This window comes from Marmota flaviventris, chromosome X, assembly GCF_047511675.1.
Source record: "Marmota flaviventris isolate mMarFla1 chromosome X, mMarFla1.hap1, whole genome shotgun sequence".
NCBI classification, from domain to species: domain Eukaryota; kingdom Metazoa; phylum Chordata; class Mammalia; order Rodentia; family Sciuridae; genus Marmota; species Marmota flaviventris.
Genome location: NC_092518.1, coordinates 107,348,306 through 107,369,040, shown reverse-complemented (window position 1 = coordinate 107,369,040; position 20,735 = coordinate 107,348,306). Strand labels below are relative to the sequence as shown.

Here is a 20,735-nt window from a genome sequence, read left to right as displayed (position 1 = left end):
GAGCCACTTTGACTACTTAAAAAGCTGGGGTGACCATCTCCAAAATGGCTTAATACATTCCTGACTATGGGGTTGCTCTCCTCCGACAGATCTAGGACACTTACATGTCATAATCAGATGAACCACTTTGCTTTTTTTTTTTTTTTTCTTTTGCTGTATAACTGAGAGATAGCTGGGGAGGCAGGTGAAGAAAGCATTGCTACAGGGATGATTTGCCTACTGGCAAAATATGACCCACACAATTGACTTGCTGCCTAGCACTACCACAATCAGAAACCTCTGGAACTAAAGATAGTGGCATACAGGTGACAAAGAGTTGCAAGGACACACAAATGTTAAATAACTGTTCATCCTTGTGCATCCAAGGGAGACTAAACTTTCTTATTCTGAATTTGCTGCACTGGCATGTGAGAGCACATAGAACATGTACCTTTTGTGCCCTATGATTGGTATAATGTCAGTGTGAACATGCAGCTTGCCCACGGTGAAGTCTCTAGCAAACTCGATTTGCTGTTTTTATTTTTTTAATACAATTTACCCTGTAGCCTGTGTTGCTCTCTTTTCTTCAATCTATGTGTTTTCTTCAAACATAACTACAAAGTAAACCACATATTCTGTGTGCTCTGGATGACTTATTATTTTTTAATAATGTAAATAGGTGAACAGAAGCATTATTGATCTTCAGTGTCTAAGCATTTAATCACTATTAATAATGTAAAAGGTTTTTATAAATATGTAAAAACAAGAGTACATTAAACTAAACGACAGCAGTAATTTGCAAAGCCAGACATTTCACTCGCCATCACTAATGGAGAAGTACATTTAAAAAACAAAATCCTACCAGGATTAGTGCAACCACTGACAGCAAGGTCTGGCCAAACTCATTTGTCTATTTTGTAACCATGAAAGAATGATCCCCACATCAATCTACATCAAGTGTCTACATCAGAGGTTGCTTAAAATCAGCCTACAGATGGCCTGACATTTAGAAGTCAGGAGATCTAACATAAAAATTGGAATACATTTCTTCTCTAGAATTTTTGTCAACCCTAGGCCCATGGAGATGACGTAAGTAGTCTGGAGGTGAGGGCCAGCTACCATTCAGAATTAGACATAACACGCCCCTCTAAATCACTATCCACTGTTTCCCTTATACCTGATTCACTTCACTTACTTCCACTGTCATGCCTGGCCCTGCTCTTTGAGCTCCTGACCCCTGCTCTGTACAGTTTCAATAGCTTTCCTTGGAAAGAACTCAAGTATGTATGTATGTGTGTGCATGGATGTGTGTGCATTCTGATATTTTTCCCTGATATAAATCTCATCATTTTTAAATATCATCATTTTTTCTTAATTTTTGAATGATTATTAATGAGTTTTTTAAAAAGATGACCAAACATGAAATAGAAATCACATTAGTGGAAAAATAGGCCTACCCTTAGTTCACAGAGTACTTTCGTACACCTCATGAATAAGTTGGTATATACTCTGCCTCATGAGGCTAATAAATTCCTCTGGGGCCAGGGGTCTTAATATATGGCCCACATATCATGGTGTCAATCCAGGTTCCACCACAATAACAAAAAGTGCACTTTTTATGAGAAGAATGTGTGTGTTGACAGGCATTTGATAACTGTTTATCACTTAGAGTATGTTTTCTGAACAGTTTAAAGATGTAAAACTTCACAGCAGTGTTGCTAAACGAAATTGTGGTGACTTTTCTACCCACCACTTATGGAATACCTACCCTTAGTTGAAAAGTTCTAGAATTGGGACCAAACTTAGTACAACACTAAGAACCTAAAAGCACTCTTAACAGTCTAAAAAATTAAGAAGTTAAACAAGATGATGACTTTCTTCTAGTTCTAACTTTTTGTGGAGTTGTTACATTTCAATTTCTTGATTCATACTGGGATGTACATTGTTAGCTTTGAATTGTTCTCATTACTTAATGTTAAGTTTTGTAAGGACAAGAAAGAAGTCTCATTTGTTCTCTCATTATTTGGATATCTGTTGCTATGTTAGTCAGATTTTCATCACTATGACCAAAATACCTAACAAGGACAACTTAAAGGAAGTAAAGTTTATTTTGGCTCATAGTTTCAGAGGTCTCAGTTCATGGTCAGCCAGATCCATTGCCCTGGGCCTGAGGTAAGGCAGAAATCATGGCATAAGGTGTGGCAGAGGAAAGCTGCTCAGTTCATTTTAACCAGGAAGGAGAGGGAGACAGACAAGGAGAGGGAAAAGGAGAGGGAGAGAAAGAAAGAGAGAAAAGAAAAAGAAAAAAAGGAAGAGAAAGAGGAGGAGGAGGAGGAGGGGGAAGAGGAGGAAGAAGAGCAGCAGCAGCAGCCAGGGACACAATATAGTCCCCAGTGACCTACTTCCTCCAGCCATGCCTCACCTTCCCAAAATTAACACCCAGTAGTCCATTCATATTATTAACCATCAAATTGTTTAATCTACAAATGAGGCTTTTATAATCCAATTTTTTCCACTCTGAACATTGCTGCATTGCCTAATACATGAGCTTTTGGTGGGACATTTCAGATCTAAACCATAACAGTTGCTTTACGGCAAGCTCCTCAAAGTAATATATTAAAATAATGTGTTGTTATTAAATCTCATGATTCTATGGGTCAGAAATACAGACAGAACATGGCACAATGGCTCATTTCTGCTCTATGATATTTGAATGCTCAGCTGGAATGACTCAAGTATCTGGGGACTAAAATAACTGGACAACAGCTAGGAATCTTTTCACATACAGTCCTGTTGGCTACATGGGATTCCTATTAGCATAGTAGCAAGCCTTGAATTTGTTAGAACTCATACATGGTGGCTCAGAGCTACAAGAGTGACTGTTATAAAAGACAGGAAATGGAAGATGCTAGTCTATTAAGTATCGTGTCTAAAAATTGTCATGGTGTCATTTGTGTCATATACTATTAGTCAAAGCAGTCAATGATCTTTCCCAGATTCAAGGGGAAGGACATACATCCCAATTCTTGAAGAGATAAGGATCAAAGAATTTTTTACCATCTTTAATCTAGATCCTAACTAGTACCCAGCACATAACAAGTAAAAACTGAATGAAAAATTAAGTGGCTAAGTGGTTTGTTTAGTTATAGTAATTTTGAAATGCAAGTGCTCTTCTCACATTTGCTAATGAAAAAACTCATTTTGGTTGCCGAGAACACACAGATGATATCAGGACCTTAAATAAACCAATTCCCAAATGTAGAATCAGCCTAAACGTAAGATTACATATCTCCAAATAGCACAAGAACTAAATTCGTAAAAGATGAAGTTATTATGTAACATTGCCAAAGTGATGACTTTTTTTAAACTTAAAAGACCTTCCACCACTGTCATAGCCTGCCAATAACTGATATCATTTATGATTTTGTATAAGCATCTACCTTCGATGGGATATATAATCAAAATGTAGTACCAAGAAGAAATTAGGAAATAAGGAGCATTATTAAAAAGTCAGTAGGAAGACTACTGTCAGTTGACTCAATTTGGTATGCATCATTATTGTTTCTCACTAGAAAACCAAAGAGAAGTGCCACCAAATAATTTGAAGTACTACAGATGCCTTAAGTATGGAATTCCTGGCAAACTCCACTTATCCAAGCTCTTCTCTTCTTTTACTACACCCCACTCAATAATAAAATCTTGATTCTTGCTCCTGATTAGTCATAATACCTGGTAATAGCCATAATTGCTTATCATAACTTGTTTAATAAAACATGCTTTTCTGCACTTGGTTGAGCTGGGAATAAATACAATTTGAAATTCTGTGAATAACAAAACAAGTTATAGACCCAAGACTGAGGTCAAAGGAAGCTTGCAGGAAGGTGGTCATTTCTGCAAAAGCTACTTATTGTGAATAAATACAAAGAATTAAGAATAACCATACTTGAAAAATACTAATTATAGACTTCAGTATATTTTTATCAAAATTTTAGTACTTCCAGAGTAACTGATGATTTCATAAGTCCTCAGAAGGAGATAACAGAGATATCAGATTCCTCTGCCATTCTTAATGTAATATTGTACCCTGATATCAATTTATTTTTCAAAAGAGTGATGAGGATATGTATTCATTCATTTATTTAAGAAATATTTCTTTAGAACCTACCCTGTACCAAGAATTATGTGGATGGAGATAAACAAATGAAACACAATCCCCTTTTCACAGAATTTACATTCTAGTGAAAGAGGCAGTGAAACGTCAACATTTGATCATTGCACATTGTGCATATATATATATATATATATATATATATATGCAAATTACCATACTGTACAACATAAACATGTACAAATGTTATCTCAGTTAAAATGAAAATAAGAAAAATACATAAATAATTAAAATACTTGCACGTGAAATAACTTCAGTGAACCTGGGACAGAATGTAAAGAAAGCAATGAGCCTGGCACAGGCTGGACAGGAGTTTCAGGGAATGATGGAGACCACATGACATAAAAAACCAGGTTTTTAAAGAAGCTTGAAGTTCATTAACTCAGAGGATCTCAAATTCAACTGATTTGTTAGGGTACACATGTACCCTAAATTGATGCAAGATAAGAGGTATTCTAGCAAATAAGACAAAGTCATTAAACAGTGACAGAAATGAAGCTAACCTGGATATTTTCAGCTATAACATAGAAATGGAACTAATTGATTCAGGTGAGCACAAAGAGCTGTTAAAATTGATACATACAAGAGACTATTGATGACTTGCAAGAAAAATACAAAGCTTATTTAGGCAGGGAACAGCTTAACTATGCACAAGTAGTTTCATCCTTTGACATTTAAAGCTATAATTTTTTCTACAATTTAAAGTGTTTGTATTAAAAAATTCTGGGAGAAAACAGATCAATCATCAAAAAAATTTCCATTTAGCACAATAAAGCATTCCTATTAACTACGCTTTGGATTCATTTTATAATAACAGATTCTGTAGTTTGAAGATAATCTATATTAGAGAAGACTGATAATCGTCTCTTGAGATTTATGTACATTAGAATGTTTTTGTTTTTTCTTTTCTTCATTCAGTGATAGGTACTCTACTAGGCTCTGACCTCTCTTCATTATAATGAAGATCACAGACAATAATGAAAAATGTAAATATCAGGAAGGTATAAGTACTGTCAAATGAGATAAAGGAAATTTAGGGACAGAGAATGACCATTATAGACAGAGTGGTTCAGAGAAGCTACTCTGTGGGTGTAACACTAGGGCAGACCCTCATAGCATTCATCTATATGCTAGGTGATTTGGGCGTGAATATTTTTTACCACCTGGACCCATATAAAATAGAATTTCACACAAGCAAGAGCCTGACATTGACATTTAGGAGTCTATTGAATTAAGATTCTGTGCCATTATGTGCAATAGGAAGGTAAAACAAATCTTTCTCAAGAAATTACTACCTATTGTTACTATACTAGGATTTATTGATAAATGCTTGGAGTGCCTGCCCATCCAGAGAATTTGAATAACTCAGTCAAACTGGATATGCCTTAGAAAAAGAACTAAACGATAGCTCTAGACCATTTAATCATGAAAGGAAAAAAAATAGCAGTTCTTCAACGATTACTTAAACCTAGAAAAAATCCAATATTTAGAAACCACTTACTGATTTGAAGTCATAAACAAAGAAAAGATAAAAGACAGCCTAAATCTTAGAATATTTAAAAGGAAACACAATGTTGTTACAGTATTTAAGCATTCACAGAATTAGTATTCATAGTTTTGTGTATCTATGAGTAACCCCAGAAGATCCATAACATAATCATTCATAATTTTGCTGAGGTACACATTTGGATCCATATGCATTTTGTTTAACTTTTTCATGAATCTGTTTGTTAAAGAACTCTAAGTCTATTTGCTAATAGCAGGTTTTTGTGTATTTTTAATCTAGGAACATGAAAAACATTATACCAGGTACACAACTGAGAGTAGATAAACACACAAAGCAACAATTGCTGAATAAATTAAATAGACTAAGGACTGGAGGAAGCCCTTCACAGAGCATCAACATACTCAAATCTACTTTCTAGTCACCTTTTTTTTTTTTTTCTAAAAAGAGACACCGCACATAACCTGCCCACATTTGGGAAAGGTATCCAAGCATGGTTTGGCTTGGACATATGTCCTTGTGTTCTGATTTATCATTGCACCTTGCTTTCCCTGAGCAACCTCCTTTCTTCATAGCTTCTGCAGTTGTTGTCCTAAGTGGGGAGAAAAGTTGTTGATAGTTGCTAATAAAGCACTTTGATCTCGTTTATGTGAAAGGTGTTACTCGTGTGAAAACAGGCTCTCCTGATTTTCAGACAATGATTTTGTCTAATGCTATAATTCATGAAACACATGTTCAAGACACATTTTAAAAATTACAAAGTGCTGAAGGTTCCCAGATTTATAGTGCTGGCTAGCTTCCGAAATCAGCAGTCAACACCTAAAAGTACCAAAAAGAAAGAATGTGCGACTTTCACTTCTTTGCAAATGCTCTTAGAAAAAAGTCTGAAAAGAAACCAGAAAGTAAATCTTCAAAATGTTATTCAATCTGATTATTTATGATATTTTGAAACTTAGATATTTTCAGATGCTTAATAATTAGTAATACCAGTAGCTATCTGCAACTTACCTCAGTGTGATAGTTATTTTCTAATATTTTATCTTTCCCACTTACTGCTCAATTAAAATCAAAAGTCAAAAGGCTCAAATCCTCATTACCTACTTGTCAGCCACGATACATGTTTGCAGTGACTCTAGCTAATTAAATCATCTCATCTTGTCCCTAGAGAGGGAAGAACCAATGCAAGTTTGGGGATAAAGAACGAATAGCGTTCTGTAGTTCCTTTCCACTATACACCCTGCACAAAGAAAGTGTTCAGCAGTTGGTAGATTTCTGTAGGTAATAATTTCCTAGGGATATCACCATGTTTGTAGGTGAGCACTTTTAATTGTAGCCACATTATTTACATCTAGACAGAAAGATCTGAAGTACAGCTCAGGCTCTTTGGAGCCCAGATCAAGAGACCTCCACCACTCCACCACTTATTACTGTAACAATATTGTGCTTCCTTTTAAATATTCTAAGTTATAGGCTGTCTTTATTTTTTCTTTGTTTATAACTTCAAATCAGTAAGTGGTTTCTAAATAATGGATTTTTCTAGGTTTAAGTAATTGTTAAAGACCTTTTTATCTTGAATTTTTTTAATCCTAAATAAGCTTCTTCATATTTGAAACAGACCTAACAGTTGTCCCACTCAGGGTTATGTGGATATTAAGTGAAATAAAGTAAAGAAAGTGTCTTGCATAGTAGCTGGCTCAGAGTAAGTATGTAATGTTTTTTTAAAAAAATATTTATTTATTTTAGTTGTAATTGGACACAATACCTTTATTTTAATTATTTTATATGTGATGCTGAGGATAGAACCCAGGGCCCCGCATGTGCTAGGCAAGCACTCTACCACTGAGCCACCACCCAGCCCTGTAATGTTTTATATATACAATTACATCATAATTATCAGCATTCAGAAAATAATTTTCAGGATCAGAAAACAATCTGGAAGGCTCAGTTGTAAATATGGTCATTTCACCGGGTGATTTATGATATCTTTGTGTGGTGATAGAGGACAGAAATAAAGTATGATAGTTATTTTCTAATATTTTATCTTATTCCCATTTTACATAAGGAACAAATGAAGCTCAGAGTAATTCTGTTTTGTAGGAAAAGTAAGAGTGGTGATGCTAGCAAGACAGAGCTAGAACACAGTGGCTACAGCTAGGCCAAACATTTTTCTCATGGCAGAAAAAATAATTCATGCTCAGGAAATAGCCAACAAGAAGGACCTGGCCTATATTTAATGACTCTCCATTATTTGAAAGGCAGATCAACAGAGAAGTGTCAGGAGAGGTTAATGAGGTTAACAAAACCTCATAAAGCTGATTACAAAGATAAACCAATTGAGTAATGTGTAGAACAAGCAAAACACAAACAAAAAAAATTAACTTCAGACTATTCAAGAGTTGCAAGGGCTTACAGGACAAATATTTCATATTCAAATTCTGGACAAAAGTAATCATGTGTCTAAATGAAGCAAACTGGCACTTATGCAGTCCTGAAAATGTGACTGTGTCGTCAGTTTTCTTATTGCTTCAAAACACTTGATCTTTTTCCCATTACTTTGGGGATCTCAGGCATCCAAAGCAAGCCTACTTTTGACAAGCAATTACCAGGGCAGATGGGAAAATAGCCACCCTACCTCAGGGTGAGTGCCCCCATTTTGTTTTACTTGAAACATCACTAGCCATGAGGAAAATAATTCTGCTTAAAAAGCTATCTGCATTTTCAATAGCACCACATTTCCCTGAGCCCTAGAATGTTGATGGGTAATGCTCCCAGCTGCTTTTAGTGTTACCTGTTTGGTAGGTGTTATTTATTTGGGCTAGTGATCAAAGGGGTAGGATTAAATCAGCCTGCTATATTTAAGTAAAAACTAATGAGATTTTGTTGGGTTTGCATATGAACTTTCACTGCATTCACATTTTTAGAACATGAAAACTAGTTCATGCTAGAACATTAGGTGTTTTCATGGTGCTGCACCAGCTTAGATAATGTGTATAAAAAACAGCATGTGTTCTGTTGGAACCCCTCCCAAAATATGGATATTAGAAACCTCAAATATATTTAAATTATAAAATACCAAATAGTAATTTTGTGATGATATATAAAGACATAATGAAGTTAATGTGCATAAATTAAGCATTTGAGGAGAGCTATTCATTCATTTCTCCCAATAACATAGGTGCTATTTAATCCCCTGAAGTAGTCAATTATCAAACAAAACTCTCATGATGAGATGGTCATAATGTAAAATCCAGAATGTTGGCTTCTAATAAATGAACTGGTAAGGCATCTGTCACACTGGAGCCTCACAGTAGTCTCTGAAACCCTGGAAGAAGTGCCATGAGAATGGGTTGCAAGTACATTATAACTTTATTCAAAAATAAAATTTGAGTTGAAATCCTATGAATCTTTCTTAAGCCCCTGTCGGGTACTCCAGGCACTGGGAAGGACACAAAGAAAACCACACAGTCCTTATCGTAGAGTGACTAATAGGAAAGACAGATCTATAACTGTCATCCAAGATAGGCTGTGACAAGTGTAATAACATGGGTACAAGCACTGTATAATGAGAATAATAGGAGTGAGGGAGAAATTGGCGTTTTTTAGGACAGATAAATTGGGTTAAAACATATTTCCATTTCATGATCTCTGGATTTGAAGGGTCCCCACAGTTCATTTTATAGTTCAGCCAGCACTTTGTGGTGACAGTTTTACTATGGCTCCCCAAATTACAGTTGTTGCAAACCTTTTTCCAAAGGTTAATGTGGAGGAGTTAAAATTCATGTCACAGATTTTGTATGGTAAGATTGTGAATCAGTTGTTGATTTGCCTTCCTTTATGTGGTTTATGCTTCCTGCCTTCTTCCCCAGGAGTTTATACACCTTAATTGGCTGATTATGCTATGATCTTGCTTTTACTAAAGCAGTGATTCTCAAAGTTTGGCCTTTAGACCAGCAGGATCAACATCACTTAGGAACTTGTTAGAAATGCAAATTCTCAGGTCCTATACCAGACCTATTGCATCAGAAACTCCACTCCGGGGATAAGGCCCAACAATCTGCATGTTAACAAGCCCTCCAGGGAATTCTGGCACATGGCCCACAGGATCAAGCTTGAGAATCACTGGTCTATAGGAAAGATTACCAAGAAGGACTGCCAGAGTCCCACAATGGCACTTTAAAGAATAGGCCCTTTTAGTCATTACATGAGGACACTGGATAATAGAAACATCATAAGCCCTTTGTCCTAACCATCAGGGTCCCTAGAAGCAGTGCTTTAACCCAAATGATACAATCAATGACTGTGGGATTTAAGTTATAATAAGCCCGGGGAGCAACCCTCCAACCACATCTCATATGCAGTAGGTTTCTGTCCCTTGAAGAATCAAGCCAACTGACAGCTCCTCAAGGAATATAAAGGGCAGGATTCAAACACTAGTGAGCAGAGAATTCTTATGGCTTCTCCCAGCCCAGGCCTCCTCAATGCTATCTCTTGACCAGAGCTGTCAGCTTTTGAAAAGGATTTCATCTGTTCCTATGGAGAAAACAGCCTAACCTGCCCACCTGCTGCTAGGTCCCCTGCTGGCTAGGTCCTTGATTTTGAATGTAACCCTTCAAAAGTAGCTTATGCTCATGTTTGCAACAAAGCAAATAGCTGTAACTTCCCTAGCCCTGAGCCTCATTTTCCTTACGAAAAATTCTAATCAGAAATACAATGCAGTAAATTACATCTTCTTTCAGCAATTTAGTTTTCAGCCTTGTTTTCAAACCAACTTTTGTGCTTCAGGTTAATGTTGTTGCCTGAGGTGTTGAATGAATATTGGAAATTTGACACAGAAGACAAAAGACAACAAATAAGGGAAAAGGAGAATGGAACCAAGAGTTGATTGAAGGCTAGGGATAATTTGACTATACCTTGAAAATAGCAAATACAGAATGAATTAGACCTTTTGCATCAGGGCTGTCTAACAAGCAGCTTGTTAGTTAAATAAGGCTCTCAGTAAAGTGTATTCTGACTTGTATTTCTCAAGTTGCCCTATTCTTCATACCAAGTTCCAAAGACTTGGAAGATTCACCGTTTAGTTAAAGTGGAGAAGCAATTCCTTTGGGGTACTGCTTTAGCATAGTGACAGCAGGTAGACAGTTTGGCAGCAGCCTGTATTCTCCAGAGAATAGGGAAACAGACACTTGTGAGGGATGATCTTCCCCATGCATGGTTTTTAAGTCACATTGGACATGCCCATCTAAGTTCAAGTTATTTTGCTATGACCAACAACATCAGGGAGAAGTTCTTGTTTTTAAAGGTTCAAGGAAGCAAAGCATCCCATCCATGTCTGTGAATCAAAGGAGAGCTCCAGGCAAAGAAGAAAAGCATGCAATGTGGGCACACATGTGTACACGTGTGCACACGCATGAACACACACATACATACATACAACCAACACAAAAGACAGTTACAGCTGGGCATGGTGGTGCACTCCTGGAATCCCAGCAGTTTGTGGGGCTGACACAGGAGGATTGCAAGTTCAAAGCCAGCCTCGGCAAAAGTGTGATGCTAAGCAACTCAGTGAGACCCTATCTCTAAATAAAATACAAAATAGGGCTGGAGATGTAGCTCAGGGGTCAAGTGCCCCTGGGTTCAATCCCCAGTAACACCCCCCTCAAAAAAAGGCAATTAAAGTGGACAGATACCTGCTGTACACATGTGTTTGCCCATCCTCATGGCAGTCTAGACAGCAGCTCCTGTCATCTGACTTGAAAGATTCTGAAGATTTCTCTATATTATTGAATTGAAAAAGTCTCAGAAAAACATGGGCCCTTGAATAGGATTCAGATTGTGCTAGTTTTGATGTGGCAAAACTAAGAGTTCAATATGTTTTTGAGATAGGCAATGGATGGGCCAAGTCAGATTGTTTAATTTAGATGTGATGCAAGGAAGCAGGGACTCTCCAGAATAGGAAATTGGGAGGAATTCCAATGGGGATAAAGAAAAACACAGGAATCAGAATTGTGGTACTATCAAAGACAGACCCCTGCCATATACACCTCACTATTCAGCTAGGGTTTGTCCGTATTATAGAGGCTTCCCTGGATCTGAGAAGGATAATTAGAACAAGTTGTATAAATGGGGAGAAATTACATTTAATGCTGGTGTGAATCAGAAAACACAAGCTAGAGACATAGATACTTGTCCACAATTAGGAAGAAAATTGAGTTTAGAAGCTGGAAGTTCATAAAATGGCGGTTGAGCTGAACAAAGTGGCATAACATACCATATTAAGCAAGAATACATACAAATTCTCCCTACGGATCATTTGTAGTTGGTATAGCCCCAGGAAGTGAGTAGATTCAAGAGCTTCTTTTTGAGATAGAGTTTGCCTGAGAAGTAAATTTTCCCCTAGGTTTCTACATGGAGTGTCAGTCAAGATTATTGCAAATTAACAAGAATACTTTAATACTGTCCCCAAATTTAGATAATTTATACTGACTTTGGATGACTGATATTGGTCAAAGATTATAGTAAGAACTAGTAATCCAGGAATGAAAAGAGCTAAGAGTTATTCTTGTGAAAAATGGATGACATGGAGTGTGTAAATAATGGGAGCAAATGCAGCAAGATACAAGGAATCTTAGAACATTTAAAGTCTAATACATTACAAAGAGAGTTCAATACTGATAAATGTGGAATAATAAGTTTTATGGGGCTTTATCATATGCTGTAAGTTAGTGTGGATCATAAAATATGAGGAATAAAAAAGTAGGGGAGTTGAAAGACAAGTCTGTGCACATTATTTATTAATGATGAAGAGTGAAACGAATGAAAAGAAGAGCAGGTAGAGAATGTCTTGAATAATGATGACTTTGATGAGTCATTATCACACAAATCTGTGTGCTTCATAAAATATGAGGAATATTAAGGAGCAGAAGAGTCAAAAGACAAGTCTACTCAGAGTGAGATACAGAATGAAGGAAGAGAAGAATACAAGGGAAATGCACAGAATAATGATGACTTTTATGAGACTTTCACTCACCAGCCTGGATCCTTCATAAATATAAGCCATATAGAAAATAAAAAAGCAGCAAAACGAAGAGACAGATCTGTGTCTGTCATAAAATACGAGGAAATAATGCCAACTAAGCTTGACAAAATAATAACAAAAATAATTGAACCTACTACAGCTGTGGAAAGACACAATGTCTAGATTAATGTGAACAAATAAAATGAGCAAGTGTAGAATTGTCTTTCCAATAGGGAATCAGCAAGCACCTAGGTAGGTGTTACTATCGCAAAGTCCACCTTGTTAGCTAGTAGCAAGGTTTGGCAAGTTCATAATCAATCCCTGCCAAACCCCCAAAACCACCATAGAGACATAGCTACTTGTCCATAATTAGGAAGAAAATTAAGTTTAGAAGCTGGGAGTTCATAAAATGGCAGTTGAGATGAACAAAGTGGCATAATATACCATATTAAGCAAGAATATATACAAATTCTCCCTACGGACTGGGGTTCAGGAAACAATGTTTAATTTTTAAATGATTTGGCCTTCCAAACACACAGTTTCTTCTCAGTCTCTCCAAATCTAGTCCCTGTGTAGTTCATAGGAGATTTTCACAGCTTATTTCCACTTAATATATACCCCTCTTGTCCAATATTGCTTTCTAAACACCTCTACAAGTTTACTATATAAAACCAGAAATGTGGGGCTTGTGTTGTAGCTCAGTGGTAGAGCACTCACCTAGCATAGGCAGGGCCCCAGATTCAATCCTCAGCACCACATAAAAATAAATAAATAAAATAAAGGCATTATGTCCAACTACACCTAAAACATAAATTTAAAAAAACAGAAATGTCCTTTATTTTCATTTCTTCTCACATTGAACTTGGAAACTGGGATCAAATTTGTCAGGATTAGTTCAAATTCTAAAACTCGAGGACTTCAAATATCTTTGCTATTAGAACAAATGGAATTTCAAAATGATACAGAGAGAAAAAATAAATAAAAAAATGATACAGAGATTGGAAAAATCAAACATGGAAATAAAGCAAGTGTCCATATGCCATTTACATGCCATTCAGAACCATGATTTGCATAATTCATGGGAAGAAGAAAGCCACTGATCTATCACTAAACAAGAAATGTTGGTCTGAGAGCTCAGATATATACACAAACACTAATAGCAATAATTATACTAGCTTACCTTTGTGTAATACTTAATGGTTTATAATTTGTGTTAGGGAAAAGCCTTAGGTAATTCAGGATAAATCCTATTAGCATAATTTATAACCAATTCCTCTGATTGCAGTAGAACTTAGTAATGAGGTTTATCGGCTGAAAGATATAAAACAGACTTTGTTAACTGTCTTTTGCTTATTTGGAGGAGTTTTGGTTTTTCTGCTTTGTTTTGTTTTTCCTCAAGTGATCCTTGTGTCCTTGAGCCTTTAGATACTTCCCTTGGCTTGCTGATTCTGTTAGATAAATATATAATCCCAGGGTGAAATTATTAGCATTATTCTGGAAAGCCATGTTGGCCAAAATAACATGGCCCCTTTTAATCCAAGATTGAGCTGCCCAGGATACCCCAAATCCCAGTTGGAGAAAAAAATGACATTTGTGCCCTAGAAAAAAAAACATTGACCTTGTTCAACCTTCCTCAACCCTGCCACCTCCAACTATAAAATGCATAGCCAAGAGCTAAGAGCTGCCAAGACAAGGATTGGACTCTAGTGAAAAAGCTATCTCCTCCCCCACCCCAAATAATGGTAGACCAGTGAAAAATTTTTGCTTGGAATTTGTCCCAGGGCCCTCTTCTTAACTGCCAGACTCCAGGAATTTGTTACAGCTTGTCAGCCAGGCCAGAGTTGAAAGTAATGGACATTTTAGTGGACTGTCCCTGAGGAACAGCCCTATTTCGGGGTTAGTTTAATGGAATCCCATTCTTTGGCAAGGATGAAACTCATTTGCTTAAAGAGGAAATGTCCTGATATATTTTATTAAATTGGGCAAGAATAATAGGATGCGATAGTCAGGATTGTGTCTCTTTTGCAGGCTTTAATTTAAGGTTCACCACCTATGTTTGTTTGGTTGTGTTTTTTTTTCCCAGACAAAATTATGTGGCAGTGTGCATCATGAATATTAAAAATTTTCATACCTTTGTATGTAAATGCACAGAAAATGCACATAACAAATTGATACTGCCTATTACTACTGGTGAAAACACTAGAACAAGGAAGTGGGGGAGAGGTGGTCAATAGGACTTTTGTCATATTTATAATGTATTTATGTATTAACTAATGCAATTAATTTTGATTTTGATGAAAGGAAAGTGTCCTTCCACAACTAGGGCTCTTTCCCAAAGAAATAAGAAATTCCATGTAGAAAAAAATAAGAAACAACTAAACATTCTAAAACAAGGGGTGAGATAAACATGTTTTGAGGTACCATTTTAAAGGTACATTATATAATAACAAAATTGTATATTGATGAACTTCTAATTACATTGGTTGATGTTGCTAACCATTCAGAGATCTACCTTTTCTATGATCCCAACTTTGATGGCTAAAAAAAGTACACATAACCTCCTCAAAATGTTATTAGTACTTATTACTGATTGGCAAAATTATTGTTTTCTTGGTTTTACTTGACTGTTTTCAAAAGTTTCAAAATCTTGGCTTCTAGATTTAGCTTTAATGTGTTTTGTTATTTGCCTTTGGTCTTGTGTTTCAGGCGTGCCTGTGTGATTCGAGGCCAAGTGGTGGCTGTAGATGGAACCCCTCTTGTGGGGGTGAATGTCAGCTTCTTGCACCACAGTGATTATGGGTTTACCATCAGCCGGCAGGATGGAAGGTATGACATTATTGCTTCTGACCATTGTGGGAACCAAGTACTGACTTCTACCCATGAGTAAATGTAGGGCTGAAGATGATACAATGGTAGTAAGCCCATCTCCCATTTATATCTAGAGAAGTCGTTGGTAATATTTATTTCCTCCATATCTCTTTGTAAGTCAAACCAAACTACTCTTCTAACTTTTCATGGTTATTCTCAAGTTTTCTTGAAACTCAGGCTATGTGAAAACTTTTTTATCTTTAATCTATTTCCATTTATAATTCCAACTTAAGTTCAGTGAGTTGATGGAGATAATAAATAGGGAACTGAGAACACTCTGGCTAGTCTTCCAAAATAGGCCCAAAATATTTCAGAAATAAACATGTCCAAAAAGTTTCTTCCAAAAGTTCAAAATTTAACCATACTAAAAGGATTTTTTTCCATGATCTTAAACTTTTTATGAAAAAATTATAGATTTACAAGAAGCTGCAAGAGTAGTACATAGAGGTCCCACATACCCTTTGACTAGTTTTTTCAAAAGTTAAAAGGATTTTTTAATGTGTCCTATTTGCCTAGTGACTGCAACTGATTGACAAGCATGGCCAGCCTATATAACTGTAATGAGTTAAACTTGATCATCAACTAGCCAATGACTTTTTAAGGGCTTCTCTAGGTTCTCTGAGACCTGGGAAGTGAGACCTCCAAGTAAAACATTTCTTCCTGGAAAATGATTTACTCACAAAAACATTTTTGTTGCTGTCATGTAGATAGACACTTATTCAGAATATTTGAGTCAATAGGCCATGTGTCTATCTTGAAGGTACCTATTTATAACTCCAGGGAATATTGTAATAATGGTCTTGAGGTTCCCTGTTCTCCAGGTGGCTACCATTAAAGTTTCCTACTTATAACAAGGCACTTCAGTACTTATAAAAAAGACCTGAAGGCTAGGAGCTTTATCACAATATGAGAGACTATCTCATATTAAGAACCCATAGTCATACCTTATTAGTCCTAACCATTTCAGAAATGCTAATTTTTCAGCTTGGGCTGCACTAAATTTACTTTTTCAATTGCCTGTCAAGAAAGTGCTTATAAAAAATTAGTTAAAGAAGATAAGGAAGTTTTAACCTACTTAAGAAAACAAACCATTTTTAAAGAGTTTAGTGAATTATTTGAATGTAAATTGCATTGCTAATAGTAACTAGCCATCTATTCATTATAACAAGCTCAGCAAAACCACTTTGGTAGTAGATAGTACTACACACACACACACACACACACACACACACACACACACATACACACACACACTATATTCCCTGTCAAATATTTGATAATTGGAACTCTTTATAAATTCAAATGGACCTTTCTCCCAATTAGATTGAATGATGGGATTTTTGTAGTTCACTTATTGGTAACTGGTTCACAAAACTAGCCTCTCCCTTGTGAGCATCTTTAATCTTCTGGCATAAATTGAGAAATAGATTACTTTTATAATAGAATATGCTGTCTAGGACATTTGACTTCTCATGACTTTATTTTTTTGTTTTGTTTTGTTTTTTTAAGCTTAGATACAAAAGTTTTAGTGAATTATTTGATATTTACAAAAGGATCTTAATGTCCAAAAAAATAAGAATTTGTTTTCAGATTACAGAGAATATTAAAATGGTAATTTTGTTGTTATTTTTGTGTTTTTATTTTTAAGTTAAGTGTCAAGACCCTCCTCTGCTGAGCTGTCTGTGAGCACTAGGTTTATGTAGATGACAGCTACTAGCCAGAGTCCCCTGTGGCTCTCAGGCACAATAAAGGGTGTAAGTGTTCAAAAAATGTACCCCAAATGCCAACCAGATTGTCCCACTGTCATTTCTTGAATATAAAATGACAGCATGATGAAAGTTTCCATTTATATGTCTCTGCTTATTACTACCTCAGATTAAGTACACTTCAAAAATAGAAAATCATAAGGAAAATATACCTGAGGGTGAAAGATTTTAGAAAGGCTGAGGTTAGCATTTTGATACCTAGTAGAGACAGTATGATATGTGAAATGCTGAAAGAGGCCTCTATCTCCCAATATCAAGCCCACCAATCTGCTGCAGTGGTGACACTGCATTGGGTTAAGCTATTGGCTTTTTCAAAGTCCACCTTAAATGCAAATATCTTGTGTGGGATATAGAACTACCTACCCCATTATCAACACCTTACTAATTGACAGCTTCCCTGGGAGAACTAGAAAATATATATATTTCACACATACACTGACACATACTTGTATATATGTCATGGAAACAAAATGAAGAAGATAAAACAAAAAGATGGTGGTAGAAGACTGAGCCATTTGAAAGTATGAAGAACAGATATTCAGATAGAGAGGGACCAGCAGAGCAGAAAAAACAAGTCTGAAATAAGAACATTTATGAGTGTCTCCTATGTGACATATACTTTCATTAATGTCCTTCTATCTTCATCCTCACAATCCTATGAAGTCAACATTATTTTTGTCTGCCCTATTTGGCAAATGAGAAAGCATCTCCATATTAACACAGCTAATAAGGGTAGAGACCAAGATTTGAACCCAGGTAATCTGGATTGTATCTACTATGATTTACCAACTTCCATCTGAGATATAACAACTGGTACTCAATAAAGTGCTGAAAGATAACTATTCATAAATAGTTCAGTTAATGATAATCAAAATAGGTGAAGTGGTGGCTTTCTTAAATAGTTGCTTGAGAAACATTAAATCCCTCAAGAACTTTGTTCTAAAGACTGGAAGACAAAGAGAATATTCCCTCTGATTGCCCTAAAGATAAAAGTTTGTTAATTTAGGGGTACCATAAGGCATTGAATAGGCTTCAACCATCTTCCATCCATGGATAAGACTAATTTGACATATTATGGACTGACAACAATCTGCAAACAAATACTCTCCCTAGGGTCTTTTATATCCACTCTCATATGACTTGGAAACCTGTTTTTTTAATGATCCATGCAAATGGATAGGATTTATGGTAGGAGAAATCCCAAAGAATTAATCATTCAGAGAGCATTCTATTTGGTCTATTTAGCATTGTAATGGTTTAGATAGATTTTTTTGGCCATAGATCCTGCTTCTACCTTCATGTCCACTAATGAGTAAGTTGGACAGTGTGTACTATGTATAACAGCTAGGTGGGAAGAAAATAAGTATATCAGGGCTTTCCAGGGAAATATATATATATATGTCTGTATGTATGTATTATTATATATATATATAGAGAGAGAGAGAGGTAAGAGGAGATTTCAAGGAATTGGTTTACTTGATTGTGGGCCTGGCAAAGCTATAGAGCAGGATGGCAGAATGAAAACCCTCAGAAAGGAGGTGAAACATCAGTCTTGAGGCAGAATTTCTTCTCCCTCATAGAAATATCAGTTATATAACTGATTGGATGAGACCTACCGACGTTATCAAGAACAATCTCCTTAAAAGTCAACTGTAAGATATGAACCACATCTGTAAACCACATTTACCGCACCACCTAGGTTGGTGTTTGGTTGAATAACTTGATACTATAACCTAACCAAGTTGATACATAAAAGTGTTGTCATATGAAACCTAGATGAAGTTCTAAGAATTTAAAAATCAAATCTGTTCATGGAGATAATCAAGAGTTGGCCTAGGGGCTGGGGTTATAGCTCTGTGGTAGAGCACTTGCCTAGTACATATAAGGCACAGGGTTCGATTCTCAACACCACATAAAAAAGAAATAAACAAAATAAAGATATTGTTTCCATTTACAACTAAAAATATTTTTTAAAGATTTGGCCTATTGTTCAACTACAAGAAAAGAAAATAAATGGTAAATTTAGTAGGGCATTTGATTTAATTTGAGAAAGTCAACATTGGTTGAGTCCTTACTATATGCTTGAACCTAAGTCTTATCTCATTTATTTATTTGTAGTAGTATCTAAGAGATATACCACATTGGTTCTATTGTATTAATAAGAAAACTTGGGTTGTGGCTCAGTGGTAGAGCACTTGCCTTGCATGTGTGAGGTACGGGTTTGATTCTCAGCATCAAATATAAATAAATGAATAAAATAAAGGTCCATAAACATCCAAAAGAAAATTTTAAAAATAGAAAGAAAACTGCAGTTTATGGAGGTTAAATAATTAATCCAAAGACACAAAGTTAATATGATAGAGCTGAGATTTGAACTCTGATATATATGAAGCCAAATAATACATGATGCCCACAAAACAAATGACTGCCCAGCCTGGTTAATCTTTCTACAAGTAGAGAATAATTGTCAGATACAGATGTTCTTGTTTGAATAGTTTAGTTTTGTGTTTGTGTTTGGTTTTTTTGTTTTTAAATAAATAAACCCTTTAGTTTTAAGAAGTCAAGAGTGAATGTTTGGGCAAAGCCAATAAACTTGCCCAAGGACACAATTAAATCTATGTAGAAGATGAACTAAAGGAAAGGCTTCCTGACAAGCAGTGTTGGATTTTCCCCACTACACTTGTCTTAAACTGCTCCCTTATTATCATGAATTCAGCTTCTCTGTCTTAAACAATAAGCCATTTGGTTTTTCTTTTTTAGTTCAAACCTAGATTGTTTTCTGAAGCTAACGCATTTCTTGAAATACTCTTTTTGGAAACTGCCTTAATATTGCAGCTACTTCACTGAAAAAGCAACAATAAAAAATACAGTGTTATCCATCCTTTGTTACTGTCCATTTATCTTTACCTGGAAGATTTTTGCAATAAGAGATGATGGGTAATACTATAATAAATATAATAAATGTCATAGAAAGGGAGTGATGAGATGTCCATAATTAAGTCTGATTCCCTATCAGGGCTTTTTATCATTGAAGAAGTGTTTTACTGAAAGATCTTTTTTAATGTAGGGAAATGCTTACATCGCTCTCCTGTGGATTTATGTTGCTTTGAATTTTAAGGAGCATCATATTGCCCTTTATCCATTTTTAAGATATAATGATAATAATTTATCATTATCTTACTTTCATATAGTATTTTATCTTTTTGAATGCTCTCAAGTACATTATCTCAAAGACATCATTATACTTAAAAGAGAAGGAAGGTAGAACCATCTAGTGTAGAATGAACTAAAATCTGAGTCTTTTATGCTCCAATACAATAGTCTTGTCAGAGACCACATCTACAAATGGACAGAGATGGCTTACAGGAGAGGTAGACTTGCTTTGTCAGTTACAGAAAGAGTCGTTGGCAGAGATAACCAGGGTCCATTATAGGC

The 20,735-nt window shown here is 35.8% G+C and overlaps 1 protein-coding gene across 3 annotated transcripts in view; it reads left to right on the top strand.

Annotated features, from left to right (window-relative positions):
- The window catches only part of Tenm1 (teneurin transmembrane protein 1), a 556,402-nt gene that overhangs the window by 401,238 nt on the left and 134,429 nt on the right, over window positions 1-20,735 (top strand). For all 3 annotated transcript variants that reach the window (XM_027931186.3, XM_027931196.3, XM_027931177.3), the window contains exon 16: window positions 15,373-15,492. In XM_027931186.3, coding sequence (XP_027786987.1) covers window positions 15,373-15,492 — 120 coding nt within the window. The remainder of the gene's footprint in view (window positions 1-15,372; window positions 15,493-20,735) is intronic.